The sequence below is a fragment of the Cetorhinus maximus genome, chromosome 25 (assembly GCF_964194155.1).
Source record: "Cetorhinus maximus chromosome 25, sCetMax3.hap1.1, whole genome shotgun sequence".
In the NCBI taxonomy this organism is placed as follows: Eukaryota; Metazoa; Chordata; class Chondrichthyes; order Lamniformes; family Cetorhinidae; genus Cetorhinus; species Cetorhinus maximus.
Window position 1 is genome coordinate 44,392,911 of NC_135903.1, and position 22,960 is coordinate 44,415,870.

The following is a 22,960-nucleotide window of genomic DNA, read 5'->3' on the forward strand; positions in this document are numbered from 1 at the left end:
TTTCAAACCTAACTGTCTTCTGAAACATCAAAGCCTTCAGACCAGCTGCCTTTAATTCAGTTAAGTCCCCCAAGCACAGACACAGACCCCAACATTACTCTACTTTACAATAAATTCCAAAAACATTATGAAAATTATCTTCCTGACATCTCTGTTACCTCTTCAGAAAAACTCCAGCAAGTTAGTTAAACATGATTTCCCCTTAAGGAAGAGCCAGCCTGGATTTCCAATCAACCCACGTTTTTCCATGTGATTACTAATTCAATGCTGAATAATTGTCTCAAGAAGCTTCCCCACCACTGAAGTTAAACTGACTGGTCTGTAATTGCTGGGCTTATCCTTACAACCTTTTTTCAACAAGGTGTAATGTTTGCAATTCCCCGGTCCTCTGGCACCACCCCTGAGTCTAGGGAAGACAGACAGATTATGGCCAGTGCCCCTACAATTTCCACCCTTCCTTCCTTCAATACCCTTTGGGTGCATCTCAACCTTAAGTACCAAAAGTATAACACTTGCTCCTTATCAATTTTGAACCCTTCTAGTGACAGAGTTTCCACCTCTGTCACCGCGACCTCGGTCGCATCTGCCTCGTAGGTAAAGACAGATGCAAAGTATTCATTTAACACCTCAGCCATGCCCCCTGCCTCCATGTGTAAATCCCCTTTTCAGTCCTGAATCGGCCTTACTACTCCTTACTATTTGTGTGCCGATAGAAGACTTCAGGATTCCCCTTTATGTTGGCTGCCAGTCTTTTCTCATAATCCCTCTTTGCTTCTTTTATTTGCTTTTTCATCTCCCCTCTGAACATTCTGTATTCCTCTTGGTTCTCAATTGTATTTTCTACCTGACACCTGTCATAAGCACACTTTCTTCTTTATCTTAATTTCTATCTCCTTTATCATCCAGGGGGCTCTGGGTTTGTTTGCCCTACTTTCCCTTTTAAGGGAATATACCTTAACTGTGCCTGAACCATTTCTTATTGAAGGTAGCCGGTTGCTCAGCTACAGTTTTTCCCACCAACCTTTGGTTCCGGTCTATCAGACCCAGCTCTGTTCTTGCCCCATTGAAGTCGTCTCTCCTCCAGTTAATTATTCTTACTCTGAATTGCCCATTGTCCTTTTCTACCGTCATCTTAAACCTTATGATACAATGATCATTGTCTCCTAAATGTTCTCCAACTGACATTTGATCTACTTGGCCCAGCTCATTTCCAAGAACCAGGTCCAACATATCATTTGCTTTCCTCATTACTTACTGTATCTTCACATTAACTTTGTTTCATTTATCAAGATACCCAAATCCTTCTGAACACAAACATTTAATTATTTCTTGCTATTTGAAAAGTTTTCTGCTTTTCTATTCCTCATACCAAAGTAAATAACCTCTCATTTCTCCAAATTGCACTCTAAAAATTTCTTGCCCATTTACTTAACCTGACATATCCCTTTACAGTTTCTTTGCATCCTCCTCACAGCTTATTTTCTCACCTGTCTTTGTATTGTCAGCAAGCTTGATTATATTACACTTGGTCACTACATCTAAGTCATTAATGTCACTTGTCAATAGCTAAGACCCCAGCATTGATCCTTGTGGCACTCCAATAATCGCAGTCTGCCAACCTGAAAATGATCCATTTATTCCTACTCTTTTTTTTTTTTCTCTCTGTTCAACTAATCCTCAGTCAATGCTTTAATGTATCACCCTAATGAGCACTTATCTTTTGTAACAGTCTTTCATGTGGCATCTTATTAAATATACTCTGAAAGGCCAAATATACGACATACATTGGTTGCCCTTTATCTACCTTACGAGTTACACCCTCAGAAAAATCTTGGCAGATTTGTGAAACGCACTTTCCCTGTCATAAAACTATGTTGACTCTGCCTAAGCATACAATGATTTTCTCAGTGTTTGTTACAGTTTCCTCATTAATGGAATCCAGCATTTCCCCAAAGACTGATATCAGACTAATTGGCCTGTGATTCCTGTTTATTTTCTCCCACCTTTTGAAGACCAATGTTACATTTGCTGGGACTCCAATCTGCTGGGAGTATTCCAGAATCTAGGGAAGTTTAGAAGATCAAAACCAATGCATGCTCAATCTCTGCAGCCACCTCTTTAAGAATTCTTCGATGCAGGCCATCAGGTCCAGGGGATTTATCAACTTTTAGTGACATTAATTTCTCCAGTGCTCCATCTTTACTAATATTAATTGCTTTCAGTTCGCCACTAGGCAGTGGCGTAATGGTATCGTTGCTGGACGAGTAATCCAGACACCCAGGGTAATGCACTGGGTACCTGGGTTTGAATCCTGCCACGAACAGATGGTGGAATTTGAACTCAATAAAAACCTGGAATTAAAAGCCTAATGATGACTATGAAGCCATTGTCAATTGTTGTAAAAACCCATCTGGTTCACTAATGCCCTTTTAGAGAAGGAAGCCTTATCTGATTTGGCCTACATGTGACTCCGGACCCACAGCAATGTGGTTGACTCTGAAATGGCTGAACACGCCACTCAATTCTAACAAACCGCTACAAAGTCACAAAAAAGGAATGAAATCGGACGGACCACCCGGCATCAACCTAGGCACTGGAACTGACGACCGCAAACTCAGCCCTGTTGACCTTGCAAAGTCCTCCTTAATAACATCTGGGGGCTATTGCCAAAATTGGGAGAGCTGTCCCAGACTAGTCAAGCAACGGCCTGACATCGTCAACCTCACGAAATCATACCTTACAGATAATGTCCAAGACACCACCATCACCATCCCTGGGTATGTCCTGCCCCACCGACAGGACAGGCCCACCAGAGGTGGCAGCACAGTGGTATACAGTCAGGAGGGAGTTGCCCTGGGAGTCCTCAACATCGACTCTGGACCTCATGAAGTCTCATGGCATCAGGTCAAATATGGGCAAGGAAACCTCCTGCTGATTACCACGTACCACCCTCCCTCAGCTGATGAATCAATGCTCCTCCATGTTGAACTCACTTTGAAGAAGCACTGATGGTGCCAAGGGTGCAGAATGTACTCTGGGTGGGGACTTCAATGTTTATCACCAAGAGTGGCTTGGTAGCACCACTGCTGGCTGAGTCCCAAAGGACATAACTGCTAGACTGGGTCTGCAGCAGGTGGTGAGGGAACCAACAAGAGGGAAAAACATACTTGACCCCATCCTCACCAACCTGCCTGCAGCCGATGCATCTGTCCATGACAGTATCGGTAGGAGTGACCACCACACAGTCGTTGTGAAGACTAAATCCCACCTTCGCATTGAGGATACCCTCCATGGTGAGTGGCACTACCACCCTGCTAAATGGGATAGATTTCGAACAGATGTGGCAACTCAAGACTGGGCATCCAGGAGGCGCTGTGGGCCATCAGCAGCAGCAGGATTGTACTCAAACAAAATCTGTAACCTCATGGCCCGGCATATACCCCACTCTACCATTACCATCAAGCCAGGGGATCAACACTGGTTCAATGAAGAGTGCAGGAGAGCATACGAGGAGCAGGACCAGACATACCTCAAAATGAGATGTCAACCTGGTGAAGCTACAACATCGGACTACTTGTGTGCCAAACAGTGTAAGCAGCAAGTGATAGACAGAGCTAAGTGATCCCACAACCAACGGATCAGATCTAAGCTCTGCAGTCCTGCCACATCAGTCATGAATGGTGGTGGACAATTAAACAACTCACTGGAGGAGGAGGCTCCACAAATATCCCCATCCTCAATGATGGAGGAGCCCAGCACATCAGTGTAAAAGACAAGGCTGAAGCATTCACAACAATCTTCAGCCAGAGGGGCCGAGTGGGTTATCCATCTTGGCCTCCTCCGGAGGTCCCCAGCATCTCAGATGCCAGTCATCAGCCAATTCAATTTACTCCACATGATATCAAGAAACAGCTGAAGGCACTGGACGTTGCAAAAGCAATGGGCCATGACAATATTTCGGCAATAGTACTGAAGATTTCTGCTCCAGAACTTGCTGCGCCCTTAGCCAAACTGTTCCAGTACAGCTGCAACACTGGCATCTACCTGGAAATGTGGAAAATTGCCCAGGTATGTCCTGTACACACAGCAGGATAAATCCAACCCGGTCAGTTACCGCCCCATCAGTCTACTCTCGATCATGAATAAAGTAATGGGGTCATCAACGGCGCTATCAAGCAATGACCTGCTCACTGGCCCCCAGTTTGGGTTTCACCAGGACTGCCCTTGACATAAAGGCTGCATTTGACCAACTGGAGCATCAAGGAGCCCGAGCAAAACTGGAGTCAATGGAAATTTGGTGAGGTGGGGGGGGAACTCTCTGGTTGCAGTCATACCTAGCACAAAGGAAGATGGTTGTGGTTGTTGGAGGTCAGTCATCTGCTCAGCTCCAGGGCATCACTGCAGGAGTTCCTCAGGGTAGTGTCCTCAGCCCAATCATCTTCACCTGCTCCATCAATGACCTTCCTTCCATCATAAGGTCAAGAGTCGGGAAGTTCGCTGATGATTGCACAATGTTCACCATTTGCAACTCCTCAGATACTGAAGCAGTCCATGTCCAAATGCAGCAAGACCTGGACAATATCCAGGCTTGGGCTGACAAGTGGCAAGTAACATTTGCGCCACACAAGTATCAGACAATGACCACCTCCGATAAGAGAGAATCCAACCATTGCCCCTTGATGTTCAATGGCATTACCATCCCTGAATCCCCTGCTATCAACATCCTGGGGGTTACCATTGACCAGAAACTGAACTGGACTAGCCATATAAATACGGTGGCTACAAGAACAGGTCAGAGGCTAGGAATTGTGCTACAAGTAACTGACCTCCTGACTCCCCAAAGCCTGTCCACCATCTTCAAGGCATAAGTCAGAAGTGTGATGGAATACTCCCCACTTGCCTGGATGAGTGCACCCCCCCACAACACAAGAAGTTTGACACTGTCCAGGACAAAGCAGCCCGCTTGATTGGCACCACACCCACGAACATTCACTCCCTCCACCACTGATGCACAGTAGCAGCAGTGTGTACCCTCTACAAGATGCACTGCAGGAATTCACCAAGCCTCCTTCGACTGCATTTTCCAAACCCACAACTGTTACCATCTAGAAGAACAAGGGTGGCAGATACATGGGAACACCACCACCTGGAAGTTCCCCTCCAAGTCACTCACCATCCTGACTTGTAAAATATATCGCCGTTCCTTCACTGTCACTGGATAAAAATCTTGGAACTCCCTCCCTAACAGCGCTGTGGGTGTACCTACACCACATGGACTGCAGCGGTTCAAGAAGGCAGCTCACCCCCACCTTCTCAAGGTCAACTAGGGATGGGCAACAAATGCTGCGAAGCCCACATCCCGTGAATGAATTTTAAAAAGTAAATAAAATTCTGCTATAGTATGAAGGAAAACAGTTGCAATTATCAGTGAACAGTCCCACTTCTGACCTTTTATGATTGAGTGCAGATCATTGATGAAGCAGCTGAAGATGGTTGAACCTAGGACACTACACTAAGGAATCCCTACAGAAAGAACATAACTTAAGAAATAAGAGCAGGAGTGGGCCATTTGGCCCCTCATGCCTGCTCTGTCGATCAGTAAGATTGTGGCTGAATTGATTGTGGCCTTAACTCCGCTTTCCTGCCTGCTGCCTCGTAGATCAAAACTCTGACACATTCGGCCTTGAATATATTCAATGACCCAGCCTCCACTGCTCTCTGGGATGAAGAATTCCAAAGATTATGTCCCTCTGTGAGAAGAAATTCTTCATTTCTGTCTTAAATGTGTGACCCCTTATTCTGAAATTGTGCTTCCTAGTTCTAGAATCCCCCACTGGGAGAAAAGTCCCCTCAGCATCTATCCTTTTAATGCCCCTCAATCTTATTGTTTCAATAAGATAACCATTCATTCTTCTAAACTCCAATGAGTATAGGACCAACTTGTTCAACTTTCCTCATCCTTTCACCCCAGGAATCAGCCTAGTGAATGTTCCCTGATGCAAGTATATCCCTCCATAAATATGGAGTCCAAAAATAATACATAGCGCTCTAGGTGTGATCTCATTAACAATGTAGCAGGACGTCTACAGTCCTAGTTATTTGATTCACCAGAGCACTTGTCCCAGCATGGTTCAGGTGTTACAGCTCCCTCTTTCCCAGTACTGGTGCCAATGCCCCATGAATTGAAACCCGTTTCTCAAACACCAGCCTTTGAGCCATGCATTTAACCCTCTAATCTTATTTACCCTATGCCAATTTAATCGTGGCTCAGGTAGTAACCCAGAGTATTACTTTTGTAGATTTTCTTTTTAATTTAACCCCTTGCTGCTTATTCTCTCTGAGCAGAACCTCGTTATTAGTCCTGCCTATGGCGTTGGTACAGACATGGACCACAACAACTGGATCCCTCCCCTCCCACACCAAGCTCCTTGCTAGCTAGCTCCAAGGAGATGTCATTAACCCTGACATTGAGTGGGAAACACAGCCTTTGGAATGCATGCTGTTGGCTGCAGAGGACAGTATCTATCCCCTAACTACACTGTCCCCTACTATTACAACATTAATGTTTACTTCCCCCAAATTGAACACCCCCCTCCCCATACCATGGCGCAGTGGTCAGTTTGCTCATCCTCCTACAGTCCCTGCCCTCATCCACACAGGCTGCAAGAATCTCAATCCCATTCGACAATTGCAAGGGTTGAGGCTTCTTCAGTGCTGCCTTCTGATCTCTATACCTGTCTAACACATAGTCACACCTTCCTGCCCCTGATCACGGACCAAATCGGAAGTATTTAGCTGAAGGGATGCGACTGCCTCCTGGAACAGTGTCCAGGTAACTTTCCCCCTCACCGATGCACCGCAATGTCTGAGCTTCAGACGCCAGCTCATCAACTCTGAGATGAAGTTCCTTGAGCTGCAGACACTTAGTACCACAAGCTACAGCTGCAACACATGACCTGCCCTGCCAGCTCTATTGTATTTTGTTTGACTAATTACAGTTTGAAGTTTTGAAATTTGACTCAACAGTTGTGTAGTTTATATTAATAAGTGATTTCCTGGGACTGGGATGATTGGCCTCCAAACACCACAACCATCTTCCTTTGTACTAGGTATGATTCAAACCAGTGGAGACTTTTCCTACAATCCCCATTGACTTCTCAGTCATTATGGCACAGAAGGAGACCATTGGACCTATTGAGTCAATGCTCCCTGTAAAGCAATCCAGTCAGTCCCATTCCCCAACACTATCCCCCTAGCCTGAAAGTTTCTTTCCTTCAAATGCCCATCCAGTTTCCACTTGAAACCATTGCCTCTACTTACACCATCCTTGTAGGCAGCAAATTCCAGATCATTACCGCTGGTTGCATAAATAGCGTTTGTCCTCACATTCCCCCTGCATCTCTTGCCCAAAACCGTAAATCTGTATTTTCTGGCCCTTGTACGATCAGCTGATGGGACCAGCTTTTCTTTGTGTACCTTATCTAAACCTGTCATAATCTTGTACACCTCTATCAAATCTCCCCTCAATCTCCTTTGATCCAAGGAGAACAACCCCAGCTTCTCCAACCTAACATTGTAGCCAAAATCTTTCATCCCTAGAACCATTCTGGTCAATCTCCTCTGCACCCTGTCAAGGACCCTCATATCCTTTCTAAAGTGTAGTAACCAGAACTGGATGCAATACTCTAGTTGTGGCCTAATCAGAAATTTTATAAAAGTGCAACATAACTTCCCTGCTTTTGTACTCAATGCTTCTAATTATGAAGCCATGGATACGTCCTTCCACCTGTCTTACTCGGCTCTTTGAAGCTACGCTCTGTCAAATACTGCTTTGATGTCAAGAACAGTCACTCTCACCGCTCTGAGATTCAGCTCTCTTGTCAGTGATTGGACCAAGGCTGTCATGAGGTCTGAAGCTAATTCACCCTGGTGAAACCCAAACTGAGCGTCTATGATCAGGTTATTCCTGAGTGAGTGTTGTTTGATAGCACTTGTCGATGACGCCTTCCGTCATTTTACTGATGATTGAGAGTAGGCTGATGGGATTGTATTTCTGTTTTTTTTCTCTGTGGAGAGGACATACCTGGCAATTTTTCACATTGTAGGTAGATGCCAGTGTTGTAACTGTACTGGAGCATCTTGGCTAGACTTGGAACTAGTTCTGGAACACGCCTCCAGTGCTACAGCAATGAATGTTGTTGGAGCCCGTTGCCATTGCTGTATCCTGTTTGCTCAGCAGTTTCTGTTTTCACGTGGAGTGAATCAAATTGAGTGAAGATGATTAAAGAGGCTTCAGCCTTGTCTTTTGCTCTTGTAAACTGCACCATTGTTAAGGGTGGGGATGTTCTTGGAGCCCACTCCTCTCGTTAGTTGTGCCCTAACATTCACAAATGGACTTGGCACTACTGCATTTCAGTATTTCCACTGTGAATATGTATCGGCAGTGTTTTGAAATAGGCAAACATCTTCATGCGGTCAAGTATTTTGCGTTTTGATTTGGCTCCTGGTGTCTGTGAGTCAGGGCTGCAGACTGGTGTGGCCTAGTGATAGTGCTTATGCTGTTAAATCTGTTTTCCATATCCTTGTGATAGACATGCCAATGGTGGTCAAAACTGTGCCTACTGATCTGTTGAAAGGCTAGGTATACTGGACTTCACAATGTGAACAGGCCTGCAGACACCAGAGTGGAGGAGGGAGCCCAAAATCAAATTGCAGTTTGTGGGATCGTGCTTTGCACACAGCACCCATGTTTGCTGACAGAACAACAGTGACTACTCAAAATAAAAATCATTAGCTCTGGAGCACTTTGGGATGCCCTGAGGACAGGAAAAAAATGCTCTGTATAAATGCATGATCAATCTTTCTCTCAAAGAACAGAATAAAAGCCCGTTATACGTGGACAGGTGTGTCCTATAACGTTCTTTGAGATTCTGAGATGTCCCCACTAAAATGTTTTTGATCTTTTTCTTCAAATCATGCAGCGTTTGGCAAATTACCAAGAAATATCAGACATTCTACATTTCAGTTGTTAGAAGTTCCATATCTATCCGTTCACTGATGGTGCCTTGCACAATGATCACAGCCTCATTCAAGAAAATGTAATGGCTTATTAATGATTGCAAGTCTTAACACCAGACCAAATAACTGCTTTGAGCTGAGGAATATTGATTGACATTATGCAAGAAAATGCTGTCTCCATCACAAAGGCAGTATTTTGAGTGTAAGGTATGCTGATTCCTGGGTCTATCACCCCCCTGTGGAGTACCCTTGATAGATCGCAGGATGCAAAAACTTCAACAGATGAGGTCTATTGTCAAAGCAAAGCACATCATTGCACAGCCTGCTTTTCTTTGTTCTTGTTTATTCATTTTCCCCACTATTGATCGTCGCATTTGTGTGTTTGGCTCTGTTCTTTGAAAAACAAGAAGTCATAGATCTGATTGTGTGTGGATTTCCTTCCCTGACCTGATTTTGATCTTTTGTGGTAATAAAAAAGTTACTGTGAATGTAGATATTCTGTCTAGCTGGATTAGAAAAGAACAGAATCTCCTTTTATTCTGAGAGACTGCAATAAGAATGAACATCAGTGAGAGAGGGGGTAGTACGTAGTGGACATCAGAGAAAGGAGGGGGCAGTACAGAGTGAACATCGGTGTGTGTGTATGTGTGTTTGTCAGAGGGAGGGTGCAGGAAGAGGTGATGTTCTGAATTTGCCTATTGTCACGGTGCATTGTTGCGAAGCAAAGCCACTTTATCGAAAGGAATTAAATGTCAGAGTGGTTGTTGCAGCATTGTAAATTCTGCTATGTATTCACGCTGAATTTTAATTCTATCATGTTTATCTGTGTAAAAGTCCTGCCTGGGCGTGTTAGCCTGGGCGTGAACTCTGTTCCTCAAAAGGCGGTGAAAGCAGAGTCTGAGTATTTTAAGGTAGAGGTAAATAGATATTTTTGATAAACAAGGGGGTGAAAGATAAAAGCAAAAAACTGCGGATGCTGGAAATCCAAAACCAAAATAAAAATACCTGGAAAAACTCAGCAGGTCTGGCAGCATCTGCGGAGAGGAACACAGTTAACATTTCGAGTCCGTATGAAGATTCATAAGGACTCGAAACGTTAACTATGTTCCTCTCCGCAGATGCTGCCTGACCTGAGTTTTTCCAGGTATTTTTATTTTTGTTAAGGGGGTGAAAGATTCAGGGTAGGCGGGAATGTGAGGTTGAGGTTACAATCAGATCAGCCATGAATGGCAGAGCAGACTTGATGGGCTGAGTGGCCTACTTCTGCTCCTAATTTGTATGTTTGTGTGTTATCCTGGGAATGTTATAGCCAATGCACCACAAGTTTTATGATATATTTGAAAATAGTTGATTTTATTGTAAATCAGTGATGGGAAGCAGTAATAATGTCTACATTTCTGAAAGAAAGGCTCTAATCCAGTCAGGATTGGTTTCTTGCATTACCTTGAGCCTGGGCTTTCAATTATTCCAGTGCTGCAACTTCTCAAACATGTACACATTCCCATTTATTATTGACTTTCCCATGAATCTATTTACATCAGTGTCTGAATTGCCCTAAGTACATTATTTCAGTAACCCTCTGTACGATATCCAGAGTCACAGGCAGTCAATTGTATATGTTAATAGATCTGGATTGTATTTACTATGGCAGTGTTTGATGGGACAGTTGAGAGAGATCTTTACTCTGTATCTAACCCCGTGCTGTACCTGTCCTGGGAATGTTTGATGGGGACAGTGTAGAGGGAGCTTTACTCTGTATCTAACCCCGTGCTGTACCTGTCCTGGGAGCGTTTGATGGGGACAGTGTAGAGGGAGCATTACTCTGTATCTAACCACGTGCTGTACCTGTCCTGGGAGTGTTTGATGGGGAGAGTGTAGAGGGAGGTTTACTCTGTATCTAACCCCGTGCTGTACCTGCCCCATGAGTGTTGAAAATTACCATTGAATCTGCTACCCTTTCAGGCAGATCAGAACTCATTGTGTAAAAAATGTTCCCTTATGCTATCTCTGCTTTTACCACCAGTCGCTTTAACCCTGTCTCTTCTAGCTACCAGCCCTTCTGCCACTGTTTGTAAAGGTTTAGCATTAACTTCCTTGTATTTGCACTCTATTCCTCTATTAATAAAGCCAAGGAATCCATATGCTTTTTAAATAGCTGCCATGTTTTGCCACCATTTAAGATTTGTGTACACGCCTCACTAATCTTCAACCCATTTTAAAATTGTATCATTTAGTTTCATAGTCATAGAATTATACAGCACAGAAACAGGCCCTTCGGCCCATTGTGTCCGTGCCGGCCATCAAACACCTTTCTATTCTAATCCCATTTTCCAGCACTTGGCCCGTAGCCCAGTATGCTATGGTGTTTTAAGTGCTCATCTAAATACTACTTAAATGTTGAGGGTTCATGCCTCTACCACTCCCTCAGGCAGTGAGTTCCAGAATCCAACCACCCTCTGGATGAAAAATGTTTTCCTCAAATCCCCTCTAACCCTTCTGCCCCTTACCTTAAATCTATGCCCCCTGGTTATTGACACCCCTGTTAAGGGGAAAAGTTTCTTCCTATCTACCCTATCTATACCTGTCATAATTTTATACCTCTATCAGGACCCCCCTCAGCCTTCTCTGCTCTAATGAAAACAACCCTAGCCTATCCAGTCTCTCTTCATTGCTGAAATGCTCCAGCCCAGGCAACATCCTGGTGAATCTCCTCTGCCCCCTCTCCAGTGCAATCACATCCTTCCTATAGTGTGGCGACCAGAACTGCAGTACTCCAGCTGTGGCCTAATTAGCGTTTTATACAGCTCCAACATAACCTCCCTGCTCTTATATTCTATGCCTCTGTTAATAAAGACAAGTATCCCATATGCCACCTTATCTACCTGTGCTGCTGCCTTCAGGGATCTATGGTCATGTACACCAAGGCCCCCCTGATCCTCTGTACTTCCTAGGGTCCTACCATTAATTGTGTATTCGCTTGCTGTGTTTGTCCTCTCAAAATACATCACATCACACTTTTTAGGATTAAATTCCATTCACCACTGCTCTGCCCATCTTACCAACCGGCAAAATTATCTTGTAACCTAAGGCTTTCCACCTCACGATTTACAACACCAATTTTTGTGTCACCTGCGAACTTACTGATCATCCCTTTTATATTCATGTCTAAATCATTAATGTACACTATAAACAGCAAGGGTCCCAGCACCGATCCCTGCAGTACACCACTCATCATAGGCTTCCAATCACAAAAACAACCTTTGACCCTCACCCTCTGCCTCCTCCACTAAGCCAATTTTGGATCCAATTTGCCAAAATTCCCTGGATCCCATGGGCTTTTACCTTCTTGACTATTCTCCCATGCGGGACCTTAGTGAAGTCCATGGAGACTACATCAACTGCACTACCCTCATCTACACCAGTAGTTACCTCCGCAAAATTCAAGCAAATTTGTTAGAAATGATCTCCCCCTGACAAAGCTATGCTGACTATCCCTCATTAACCCCTGCCACTCCAAGTGGAGAATAATCCTGTCCTTCAATTTTTTCCAATAGTTTCCCTACCACTGATGTTAGACTTGGCATGTAATTACCTGGTTTATCCCTACTACCCTTCTTGAATAAGGGTACCACATTTGCTGTCCTCCAGTCCTCTGGCACCTTTCTTGTGGCCAGAGGATTTGAAAAGATGGTTGGGCCTAGGATACTACCCTGGGGAACTCTTGCAGTGATGTCCTGGGACTGAGATGATTGACCTCCAACAACCTCAACCACCATCTTGCCTTTCAAAATGTTGTCATCTGTGAACTTTGAAACTATTCAAGTCCAGGCCATAAATACAAAAAGACCAGGCTGGTTGGCCTTTAATTGCCTGACTTTTCCTTTCCTCTTTTTTAAAGAGGTTTAACTTCTGCAATCCTCCAGTCCTTTGCACAGCCTCCATATTGAAGGAGGATTAGAAAATTGTGGCCAGAACCTCTGCAATTCACCATTACAGCCCTCAGCAACCACGGATGCTTCAGATCTGTGTTTTATCCCAGAAAGCAAGGCGCTGAAGAATAGAATTAGAGCCTAATATTTACACACTTCGTAAGCTTTTATTTGCAGAGATGTACATTTATAAACATGCACTTCTAACCACAATAACCACAGCCTGCTTCTGTATAGAGGAGCGCAAGTGAATCCCTAGTTAATGCCCATCGCCTGAATGCAATTAAACATTTAGTTAGTATATAATTAAAAATCTGGACTGGCTGACATTTTTTTACTTTGAGTACTGCCAACCTCTTCTTAATCTATGTATCGCCTATCCAACATTGCTAACACCTTTACTGCTGCATTGTCGACATCCTCTTCACTAGTGGAGACAAATACAAAGTACTCATTTACTGTCTCAACCAAGCCCTCTGAGAAGAACAAGATGATCTTTTTGGTCCCTAATTAACCCATCCTTTCTTTGACTCACCTCCAGGGTAGACAGTGACATAATGATATTAGTATTCCAGAGACCTACGGTAATTCTCTGGGGACCCGGGTTCAAATCCCACCATAGCAGATGATGAAATTTGAATCCAATAAAAATTTGGAATTAAGTCTGACGACCACGATTGCTGATTGTCATAAAAACCCATCTGGTTCACTAATATCCTTTAGGGAAGGAAATCTGCTATCCTTACCTGGCCTACATGTGACTCCAGATCCACAGCAATGTGAGTGACTCTTAAATGCCCTCTGAACAAGGGCAATTAGGGATGGGCAATAAATGCTGGTCCAGCCAGTGATGCCTATATCCCATGAACAAATTTTTTAAAAATTTGTAATTATATATTCAAAAACCTTTTGGGTCCTTTTTATGTTAGTTTTTTTAGATTTTCCCTGTACTTGCTGTGTTCTCTATTGTGGATCTTACATTTGACATAAGGCTCCTCTTTTTCAATCTTATATCTTTAGCTCTTCAGGTAACTCCAGCTTTCAATGCTTTTCCTTTCTCACTTATTGGAATGTGTCTACCATCTCCTCTTTAAAGGACTCCCACTGTTCCAATTGCTGTTTTGCTTCCCATTTTATATGTCAATTCACCTGGGCCAGATCTGTTTTTCAACTTACTGAAATTAGCTCTCCTGCACTTGAGTTATTTTGGTACTTGACTGTTCCTTCTCCTTTCCATAACTATTCTAAACCTTATGACCATATCACTGACCCAACCCCCCGCCCCTCCCCCCAAAAAACATGCCCCACTTACTGCACTTCACTGGTGAGAACGAGATCCATTACTGCTTCCTTCCTCATTGGACAGGAAACACAGTGACTCAAAGTTTGAAGTATATGTTTCAGGAATTCCTGCCCTTCACACTGTTACTATCCCAGTCTATATTGAGATAATTAGTTTCGCTACTCTTGCTGTACTCTCACTGTAATTTGCCTGCAAACTTGCTCCTTCTCCTTCCCACCATTGTATGCCCAGCAGTGTAATAGGTCCTTTATTGTTTCTTAATTCTGAAAGACTGAAAAGATTCTGTCTTCAACCTCTCAACCAGAGGTTTAATAATTTATTGGATCAATGCTGCCACCTCCACTCTTTCTTTCAGTCCCTATACTTCCTAAATTTCCTGGAGCTTTGAATATTAAATTCCCAATCAGATCCTGCTTTGAACCAGATCCCTGTTATTGCCACGATATCGTAGTCCCATGTGGCAATTTGTGCCTATAGCTCAAAGCCTTATTTACCATGCATGCTGCATTTACGCACATACACTCCAGACCCGTTCTAGTCTGCTTGCCATTTTTGCCCCTGTCTGATCCCTACTTTATCTAAATTATTTTTCACTCTCTAGTGCTATTTATCTTTTCCAGTCCACTGTGTTCCTTTTTTCTCACTATTATTTCATCCTGGTGCCCATACCCTAGTAGGGGGAGTTTTACTCTGTATCTAACCTGTGCTGTGTCTGAGATGCATTCGGAGAGTGACTCGGGTGGTCAAAGAAACAGGAAGGGTTTCATTTTCATGTCCTGAATAAGGTGAAACTGTTGTGACATGTTCATTTGATTTGAACGAGGAGCAGGATGGGAACCTTTTTTAATTACCTTTTGATTTGCTGTGCAGTGTATTCCCACACAATATGGGAGTGAAGCAGATCCACTGTGAAGTCATTGTGTTTATATTGGTGCTCTGTTTCATACTAGATCTCTTAATGGCAGTGCCTGTTTGGTGACACACCAGCTTTTCCATGTCATTTCTGGTAAGTCCCATTTTATTTCAATATTTGCATTAATGTAAGTTAAGTGAAGTTCTAGCTGTTTCACTAGCTTGAGCACTGAGCTGACCTTGTCATGATCAAGAGCTGGTTGATGGTTTATGAAAAAGAAGCCATTGTGAGCCTGTTGACATGAGATTGAATGCAAGGCGAGTGAGTTTGGCGATCCAGCCTGTTCACTTGTTGGAAACATGCAGCCAGAAGAGAGAAAATATTTCGGCTCAAATCCAAATAGGACTGATTAGATAAGTGTCTAATACCCTGGTACCACCCAGAGCCTCTGCAAAGATATTTACTGTGTGTTGTCTTGCATTTAAAAAATCATTGGATTACTACACTGATTTTATTTCTGAGACCTACATTTTTAAGCCCAGAATGCTGGAGTGAAAGCCTCTACTCTATTACCAGCATCTTACAGGGAGTGTGTTAGGATCAATATTAGTCAGCCGCCTTCTTTCTATGGTTCACAATAACATACTTGGAGTTAACATGTGATACTCCATGTTGCTGTACAGACAGTAGATTTTATTCCAATGCAACATAATTGATCAAACTATATTGTACATTAAAAAGTACCTTTTGGCTTTTGTATCTTTTTTGGGCTCTGCAAATAATTGTTGAAAACTGTGCTTCGTTATAATCCTTAGTTGTCTGCATCAATAGTACATGGCATACATAAGACTTCCTGATTTATTTTTTTCAGAATCCTTTGAAAACAGTCTACTTGCATAAAGAGTTGTAGCTATTTACTTTAATGATACTTCTCTCAAACAAGATTTCTTGTCCAAATCAGTTGAGGAGTAGTTTTATTAAGAGTTAACAGACCCTTCTACCTATGTTTAATGCATAGCCACTAAAGTTATACGTGGATCACTTGTGGTTGTTGTTATCTCAGCTGCTGATTCCTTGCTGAAGCATTTCTTTGAGATACCGTATATACTCATGTAAAAGTCACCCCCATGCTTTTTCAGGCCTAGAAAACCCATAGTTTTTCATATTCCTCATGTAAAAGTCAATCTTACTTTTTCAGGGATCAAAGCCCAAAAATTTCAGAACCAGAGTATAATCTCTACAATCACTTCAACATCCTCAATTCATTATCCATTAAAAAGGTTTCACTTATTCCCTCCAGTTTCTACTTGTCAGTTAAGACAGGAACCATGTCGCTCAGACAGAGCTGTTCATTATTCTGTCATTCACACTCACTCTGGACAAATGCTTTCTCTCTTTACAACTATTACCACTCCCTTTGCCTTTTGATCCATGACATCTTTGTCATTTAATCTCTCCTGCCCTCTACCCTATCCCAGGCCTTCCCTTTCGTTCTTCCTTCCCCTCCCCACTTTCAATGGAATAAAACCCATCACATTTCTACTCTTTGATATTAAACTTTATTAACTCTGTTTCTCTTCACAGATGCTGGCAGGTCTGTTAATTGTTTACAGCACTTTCTGTTTTTATTTCAGATTTCCAGCACCTGCAGTATTTTATTTTTATATTCGAATGTTGATTGATTTTGATTTTTTTGGGGAAACATAACAGATTGGAGAAGAATAATAAACAGCCTATGTGGAAACCAGGTACAGGGATCAACTTCCAGAGCAAACTTTAAAATAATAATCATCCGGGTCTTGTGTCCTTGAATGCTGTGCTCTGCCTTCCTGGGCAGGGGAGAGGAGGCTCATGCCTTACCAATCGGGCCCTTGTTAAGCCGACTCAGTGCAATCCCCCTGCACCAAGGTCTAGATCAACGCAAGGTAGCATCAACATGACATTTGCGTGGCCCTTTACTTCTGTAGGCCCTTGAGCAGCTTTGGAACCACAGGCCCTGCTGCTGTTGCTGCTTCCTGTCGCAGGGCACGGAGGGGGGCTCCTTAAAAAACAGAGAATAAAGGGCTGTTTTGGCTGCTGCTTCCCCGAGTACCTTGTGGATTCTTTTAGAGCCATTTTAGATGTGTCTGGCAGGTGTGCATTAGTTGAAAGTAAGCCCCTCGAAAACATTACCCATGTAAAAGTCGACCCCTTAACGTTTTGGTTGAAAAATCAGCACTAAAAGTTCAACTTTTACATGAGTATACACGATTAGACAGACATTTGGAGCAGAAGATAAACCAGACTTTCTCCAATGGCAGCTCAAAGCTATCTTGTCTATCCTGAAAAGCCTGTTACTCCAAGATGTAAAGAAGTCCAATTATTAGTACTTAACTCCACAAGATGTCCAACATATAAATCTGGAGGATGGTCAGCCAGGGTAAGGTCCATTGTGGTCAATTAGACAAAGTACTGAAGGATGGATTATGCCAGGGCCCATATGTCAACAATTCTCCATGAGAAGAGGAACAAAGGGAGAAATTTGGAGGAGGAGATTCAAAACTGCTGATTTGCAATGAAATCTGAAGCTACGTAGTGCAGTCTTGGGAAAACAATGAATTAGAATCTAGAAATTGCTCATTAGTTTCTGATCTTGCCACTTGGATTTTCCTCGTTATTTTGGATCAAAAGAGTGCAAAAAAACTGCTAATTGTGATTTCTCATCTCTTTGTTTCTTTTACTTATTTGAATTGCGTGCCCTAGAGGTGGGTGTCTGAAAAACTGAGCGTGGAGAGCCTGCAGGATGTGGGACTGTTTGGCGGTAAGTTAGTTTTGAACCATTTTGTACCATTGCTGTTAGAGATGAACTGGTAGTTAACTAAGGTCATCCATAAGGGACAAATGGCAATGCTTTTGAGCATCTTCTGTGCAGTCTATATACCATCTTGATCCCTATTTCTTCTCCTCATTCCTATTAATGTCAATGTGCCATGGGCCACCTCTCCCTAAGAGCTGGGGAGTGTGGAGGGAAGGGGATGGGCTAGTTCCTGCTGTGCCTCTATCAGTGGCATTCTAAAAATAGCTCTGGACTAGATTGGGGAGTGGGTGTTCATTTCCACTCTGATATGTTGAGTTTATTTAGGAGATTGCCATATATTCTTAACCTCTAATGCAGGCTTGAGGACAAGGAAATATGTCAAACACTTGTTGAACAGTCTTTATTGAACCAAGCCATTGAAATAATACAAAACAGCCACTTGCATATAGTGTATATTCAACCATAAACTGGGCCATGAGGTTACAGATTATCCCTCACTCTACCATTACCATCAAACCATGTGAGCAAACCTTGGTTCAATGAAGAGTGCAGGAGAGCAGACCAGAAGCAGCACCAGACATACCTAACAAGATACTAACCTGGCAAAGCTACAACACAGGGCTACATGCATGGCAAACAGCAGAAGCAGCATGCCATAGATAGCAAACTGGTCCTACAACCAACAAATTAAATCAAAGCTCTTGTCATGAAAAGCCAATTACAGCGACAAATTACTTACAGGCATATTGAACTTTTTAAGGAAGACGTGTGTTTTTTTAAAGAAATACAAGCAAGGACACTGGGCAAAAGGTGGCTGATAATGTAAAGTGACCATTTTCTGGAAAATTCCAATGTGGATTATACTGACAGACCTGTCTTGAGAGAACATGGAATGTTGCACCAAAAAAAGGTGTCATGGCCTTCAAGCAGAGACACTTGAAAGGGAGATAGGAAAGATGCAAAAGACTAAACTTTAATCTCCTGTGGCTGTTGAGAAAAAGACTGATTGCCAAGTCTCAGCAGTCATCTAAAAGCCATCTCCTGTTGACTTATATCTCAATGTGTAAAACGCTTGGAGATGAAAGAAAATAGACCCTGGGCAAGAGACATGTTTTTTTTTCCCTTGCAGGAATACACAGGGGAAAAATGGGTTAAAAAGCATTGCAGTGTGTGCATGTGACATCGAGAAGACCAATTAGTCATCCCTACGGGTGCAGGCTCTCGCTCTCGCACACTGATTCATTATTTTAAACTTCTATTTGGACTCTTACCCACAAATCAGAAATGAGAAGTTATGTGTGTTGCATTTTTATTTTTTTTTCTCAGGTTTTTAGTCACTAATAAACTTGCTCATTCTTTGACTCAAGAAAGCCTGGTTAAATTGGCTCCTTCTAAAAAAAAAAAATACATTTGTACTGGGAAAAGGTTTCTGCGGAGGAAGGGATCCCTTTTGAATTGACCTTGTGACCAACCGGGGAGGTTGAATAAAGAAGGGGAGCCAGCTCATTCCTCCTCACCCGGGAGCAGAACAAAATTGGTGTCCCATTCAGGAAGTTAACAAATTGGGGGGATCTCACCCTGGGACCAGTCATAACACTTTGCAGCCCTGCAATGTCCAGTCATCAGTGGTGGACAATTAAGCAACTAACTGAAGGAGGAGGCTGCACAAAAATCCACAATGATGGGTGAGCCCAGCACATCACAATGCAAAAGACAAGACTGAAGCATTTGAAACCATGTGTAGAGTGGATGATCCATTTCAGCTCCTACTGAGGTGCCCAGCATCATCTTCATCCAATTAGATGCACTCCACTTGATATCCAGTGCCTTCAGTCATTTCTTGAAACAGCAAAGGCTTTGGGCCCTGACAACATCAGGGACGTAGTACTGAAGACTTGTGCTCCAGAACTAGCTGCACCCCTAGCCAAAGAATTCCAGTACAGCTACAATACTGACATCTGCCTGACTATGTGAAAAAATTGCCCAGGTATGTCCTGAACACACAAAGCAGGACAAATCTAATCCTGCTAATTATTGCTCCGTTAGTATACCCCTGATGACCAGCAAAGTGATGGAAGGTGTCAATGACAGTGCTACTTCAAGGGACACGTGGTCAGCAATAACCTGTTTTCCAATGCTCAGTTTAGCCACTTGACTCCTGACCTCATTACCTTGGTCAAAAACATAGTCAGAAGAATTGAATTAGAGGTGAGCTGAGAGTGACATGTTGGCATTAATGCAGCATTTGACCAAGTGTGGCATCAAAGAGCCCAGCAAAATTGAAGTCAATGGGAATCGGGGTGGGGGGTAAACTCTACTGGTTGGAAGATGGTTTTGGCTGTTGGAGGTCAATCATCTCAGTCCCAGACTTCACTAAAATGTAGTGTCCTAGGCTTAACCATCTTCAACTGCTTCATCAATGACCTTCTGTCTAAATAAGGTCAGAAATGGAGATGTTTGCTGATGAATGTTCACCATTCGTGACAACTCAAATGCTGAAGCATTTTCAGCAAGCCCTGGACAACATTCAGGCTTGGGCTAATAAGTGGCAAGTATCATTCATACCACACAAGTGCCCAGCAATGACCACCTCCAACAAGAGAGAATCTAACCATCACCCATTGACATTCGATGGCATTACTATTGCTCAATGCCCCACCATCATCCTGGGGATTACCATTTAACAGAAACTGAACTGGATCAGCCATTTATGTACTGTGGCTACAAGACTAGGTGAGAAGTTTGGAATTCTGCAGCACATTACTCACCTAACTCCCCAAAGCCTGTCCTCCATCTACAAGCCAGGAGTGTGATGGAATACTGTCCACTTGCCTGGATGAGTGCAGCTCTAACAGCACTCAAGATAAAGCAGCCTGCTTAATTGGAATCTCATACACTGCCTTAAACATTCACTCCCTCCACCACCGACGCACAGTGGCAGCAGTGTGTACCATCCACCAGATGCACTGCAGGAATTCACCAAGTCTCCTTCGACAGCATCTTCCAAACCTGTGACCTCTACCACCTAGAAAGACGAGGGCACTATGCATGGGAACACCACCACCTGCAAGTTTCCTTCCAAGCCACACTCCATCCTGACTTGGAAATATATCATTGTTCCTTCACTGTAGCTGGGTCAAAATCCTGGAACTCCCTCCCTAACAGCACAGTGGGCGTACCTACACCACATGGACTGCAGCGGTTCAAGAAGGCAGCTCACCACCACCTTAAGGGAAATTAGGGATGGGCAACAAATGCTGGCCTAGCCAGCGATGCCCCCAAAAAAAGATCAGCTCCAACTATACTCACATACTGAAAGCTCCTCCAAGATCTGGCAGACATGTCTTTTTGGCTGTTTACGCTAGCTTCATGAAGACTAGATGGAAATTTCCTACGGAGATCCAATGTGTTGTGATGTTTATATGATTCCTTACCTAGGATAAACATGAATACCATTATCTCATCACATTCTGTTAATACAGCTCCTATCATTTAACCTTAAGATTAGCTCTTCCAATGGTCGTGCATGCCTTTTATCCTTGTGTATCTCAATATTGTTGCAAAAGGAACTTAGCAATTGCTGAATAGATGCAATTCCTGTCCCCCGCTTTCTGAAATGTGTTAGCCTAACAAATGTAGAGTACTCCTGCTCAACATTGTCATCCTAAGTAATACCCACACACCATGGGAATCCCTGACCTCTACGTTTTGGTTTGACTCCTGTATATTAAGAGGGAGTTCATTTCCCTTACTATTCATTCCTCTCTGCCACACATTTGCCAGAAAAAGAAATCTTTTTGAAACTTCGTCATTCACAATCCTTTGTGTCTGCATAAACCTCTGATACTGATCAGCAAAGCTGTTGTTTCCAGATGTTTATGACCCAGAGTCAGCAGCGGGAGGGGGGAAGACAACAAACATGGCACTGCAGTAATGCGATGGCTGGGTAAGAACTGCCTCACCTTGTTAGCTGTGCACCACTGAGAATCCTGTTGTAAAACCAGAAACTGCTAGAAATGTGCAGCCAGATGATCAACATCTGGATGAGGAAAGACAAATTAGTTTGGGCGTACACTTTATATCAGCATGGAAGGATCACTGTTCAGTGACTGATTACTGAATGTTTCCAGCATTTTCTGTCATTATTTCAGTTTTGCAACATTTGTAATTTTTTGCTTTATCACCAAAATAAGGATGCGTATGTGTGTAATTGAGCGCCTGTGGATTTTGTTGTGATGTGGAATTGCTGGTGATCTCTCAATGCTTTGAGCTACCTATTTCTTTTGTCAATTGGGGTTGATGAGCTGGTCCTACTCAGCCCTTTAATGATGGTGAAACAGTGAAGAAACAAATCATGGGTCTCAGGGTTACTGAGGCAGGTTTAGTGTTGTCCCTCAAGACATGACTGGTTATCCCCGCTCCATGTGAGCTCAGAAATGGCTCTTATAATCCTTAAGACGGATTTTAAGGTTTTCTCATTTTCCTGCAATCCTGATTGGATCTGTGAAAACTAACGGCACTTTGTCCCTTGGCATGTGAAGAGAAATGGCAGTGATTTTTGTTAATGGAGTGCTTAGCTCTGCAAGCATCAGCTCCTTATCACCTTGCCAAGTCTAAGCCTGGTCAGTCAGTCTGAGCAGGCTACTCTCTCATGCAAGGCATCACACCCAGACCTAATCCTGTCCTCACCTGACTCACTTTTCAGCAGAGATCACTGGATAGTGATTGAGAGCAGGAAACCTGGCTGATGCTCCTCTCTCAACCCCAGGGTCACTGATGTGGAGTTTTACTGTCCAGCTATTACCCTGATGAAATCAGAAGTGATCTTTCTTTCCTTGTTTCACACCACATCCCAATTTGAAGGGAGGGCGGGTGAGATCCAGGTCAATGCCTCCTCTGCTCAGTAATCAACTGGGGGAATGAGTAAATACAGATCTTCTCCCCCCCCCACCCCCATATCCCTCCACCCCACCAACCCCACACTGCTGCTGCTATCTGTGGGGTAGTGCCATTCTAGTCCTGCAGCCAGCACATCCATGCATTGTGTGTAAACATAACAA

General features: G+C 43.3%; 1 protein-coding gene across 3 annotated transcripts in view; it reads left to right on the forward strand.

The window, feature by feature from the left end:
- Window positions 1-22,960, forward strand: part of strada (STE20 related adaptor alpha) — a 94,932-nt gene that overhangs the window by 4,427 nt on the left and 67,545 nt on the right. For all 3 annotated transcript variants that reach the window (XM_078529877.1, XM_078529880.1, XM_078529878.1), the window contains exons 2-3: window positions 15,201-15,256; window positions 17,846-17,903. In XM_078529877.1, the coding sequence (XP_078386003.1) occupies window positions 15,245-15,256; window positions 17,846-17,903 (70 nt within the window). In that variant the 5' untranslated portion in view covers window positions 15,201-15,244. The remainder of the gene's footprint in view (window positions 1-15,200; window positions 15,257-17,845; window positions 17,904-22,960) is intronic.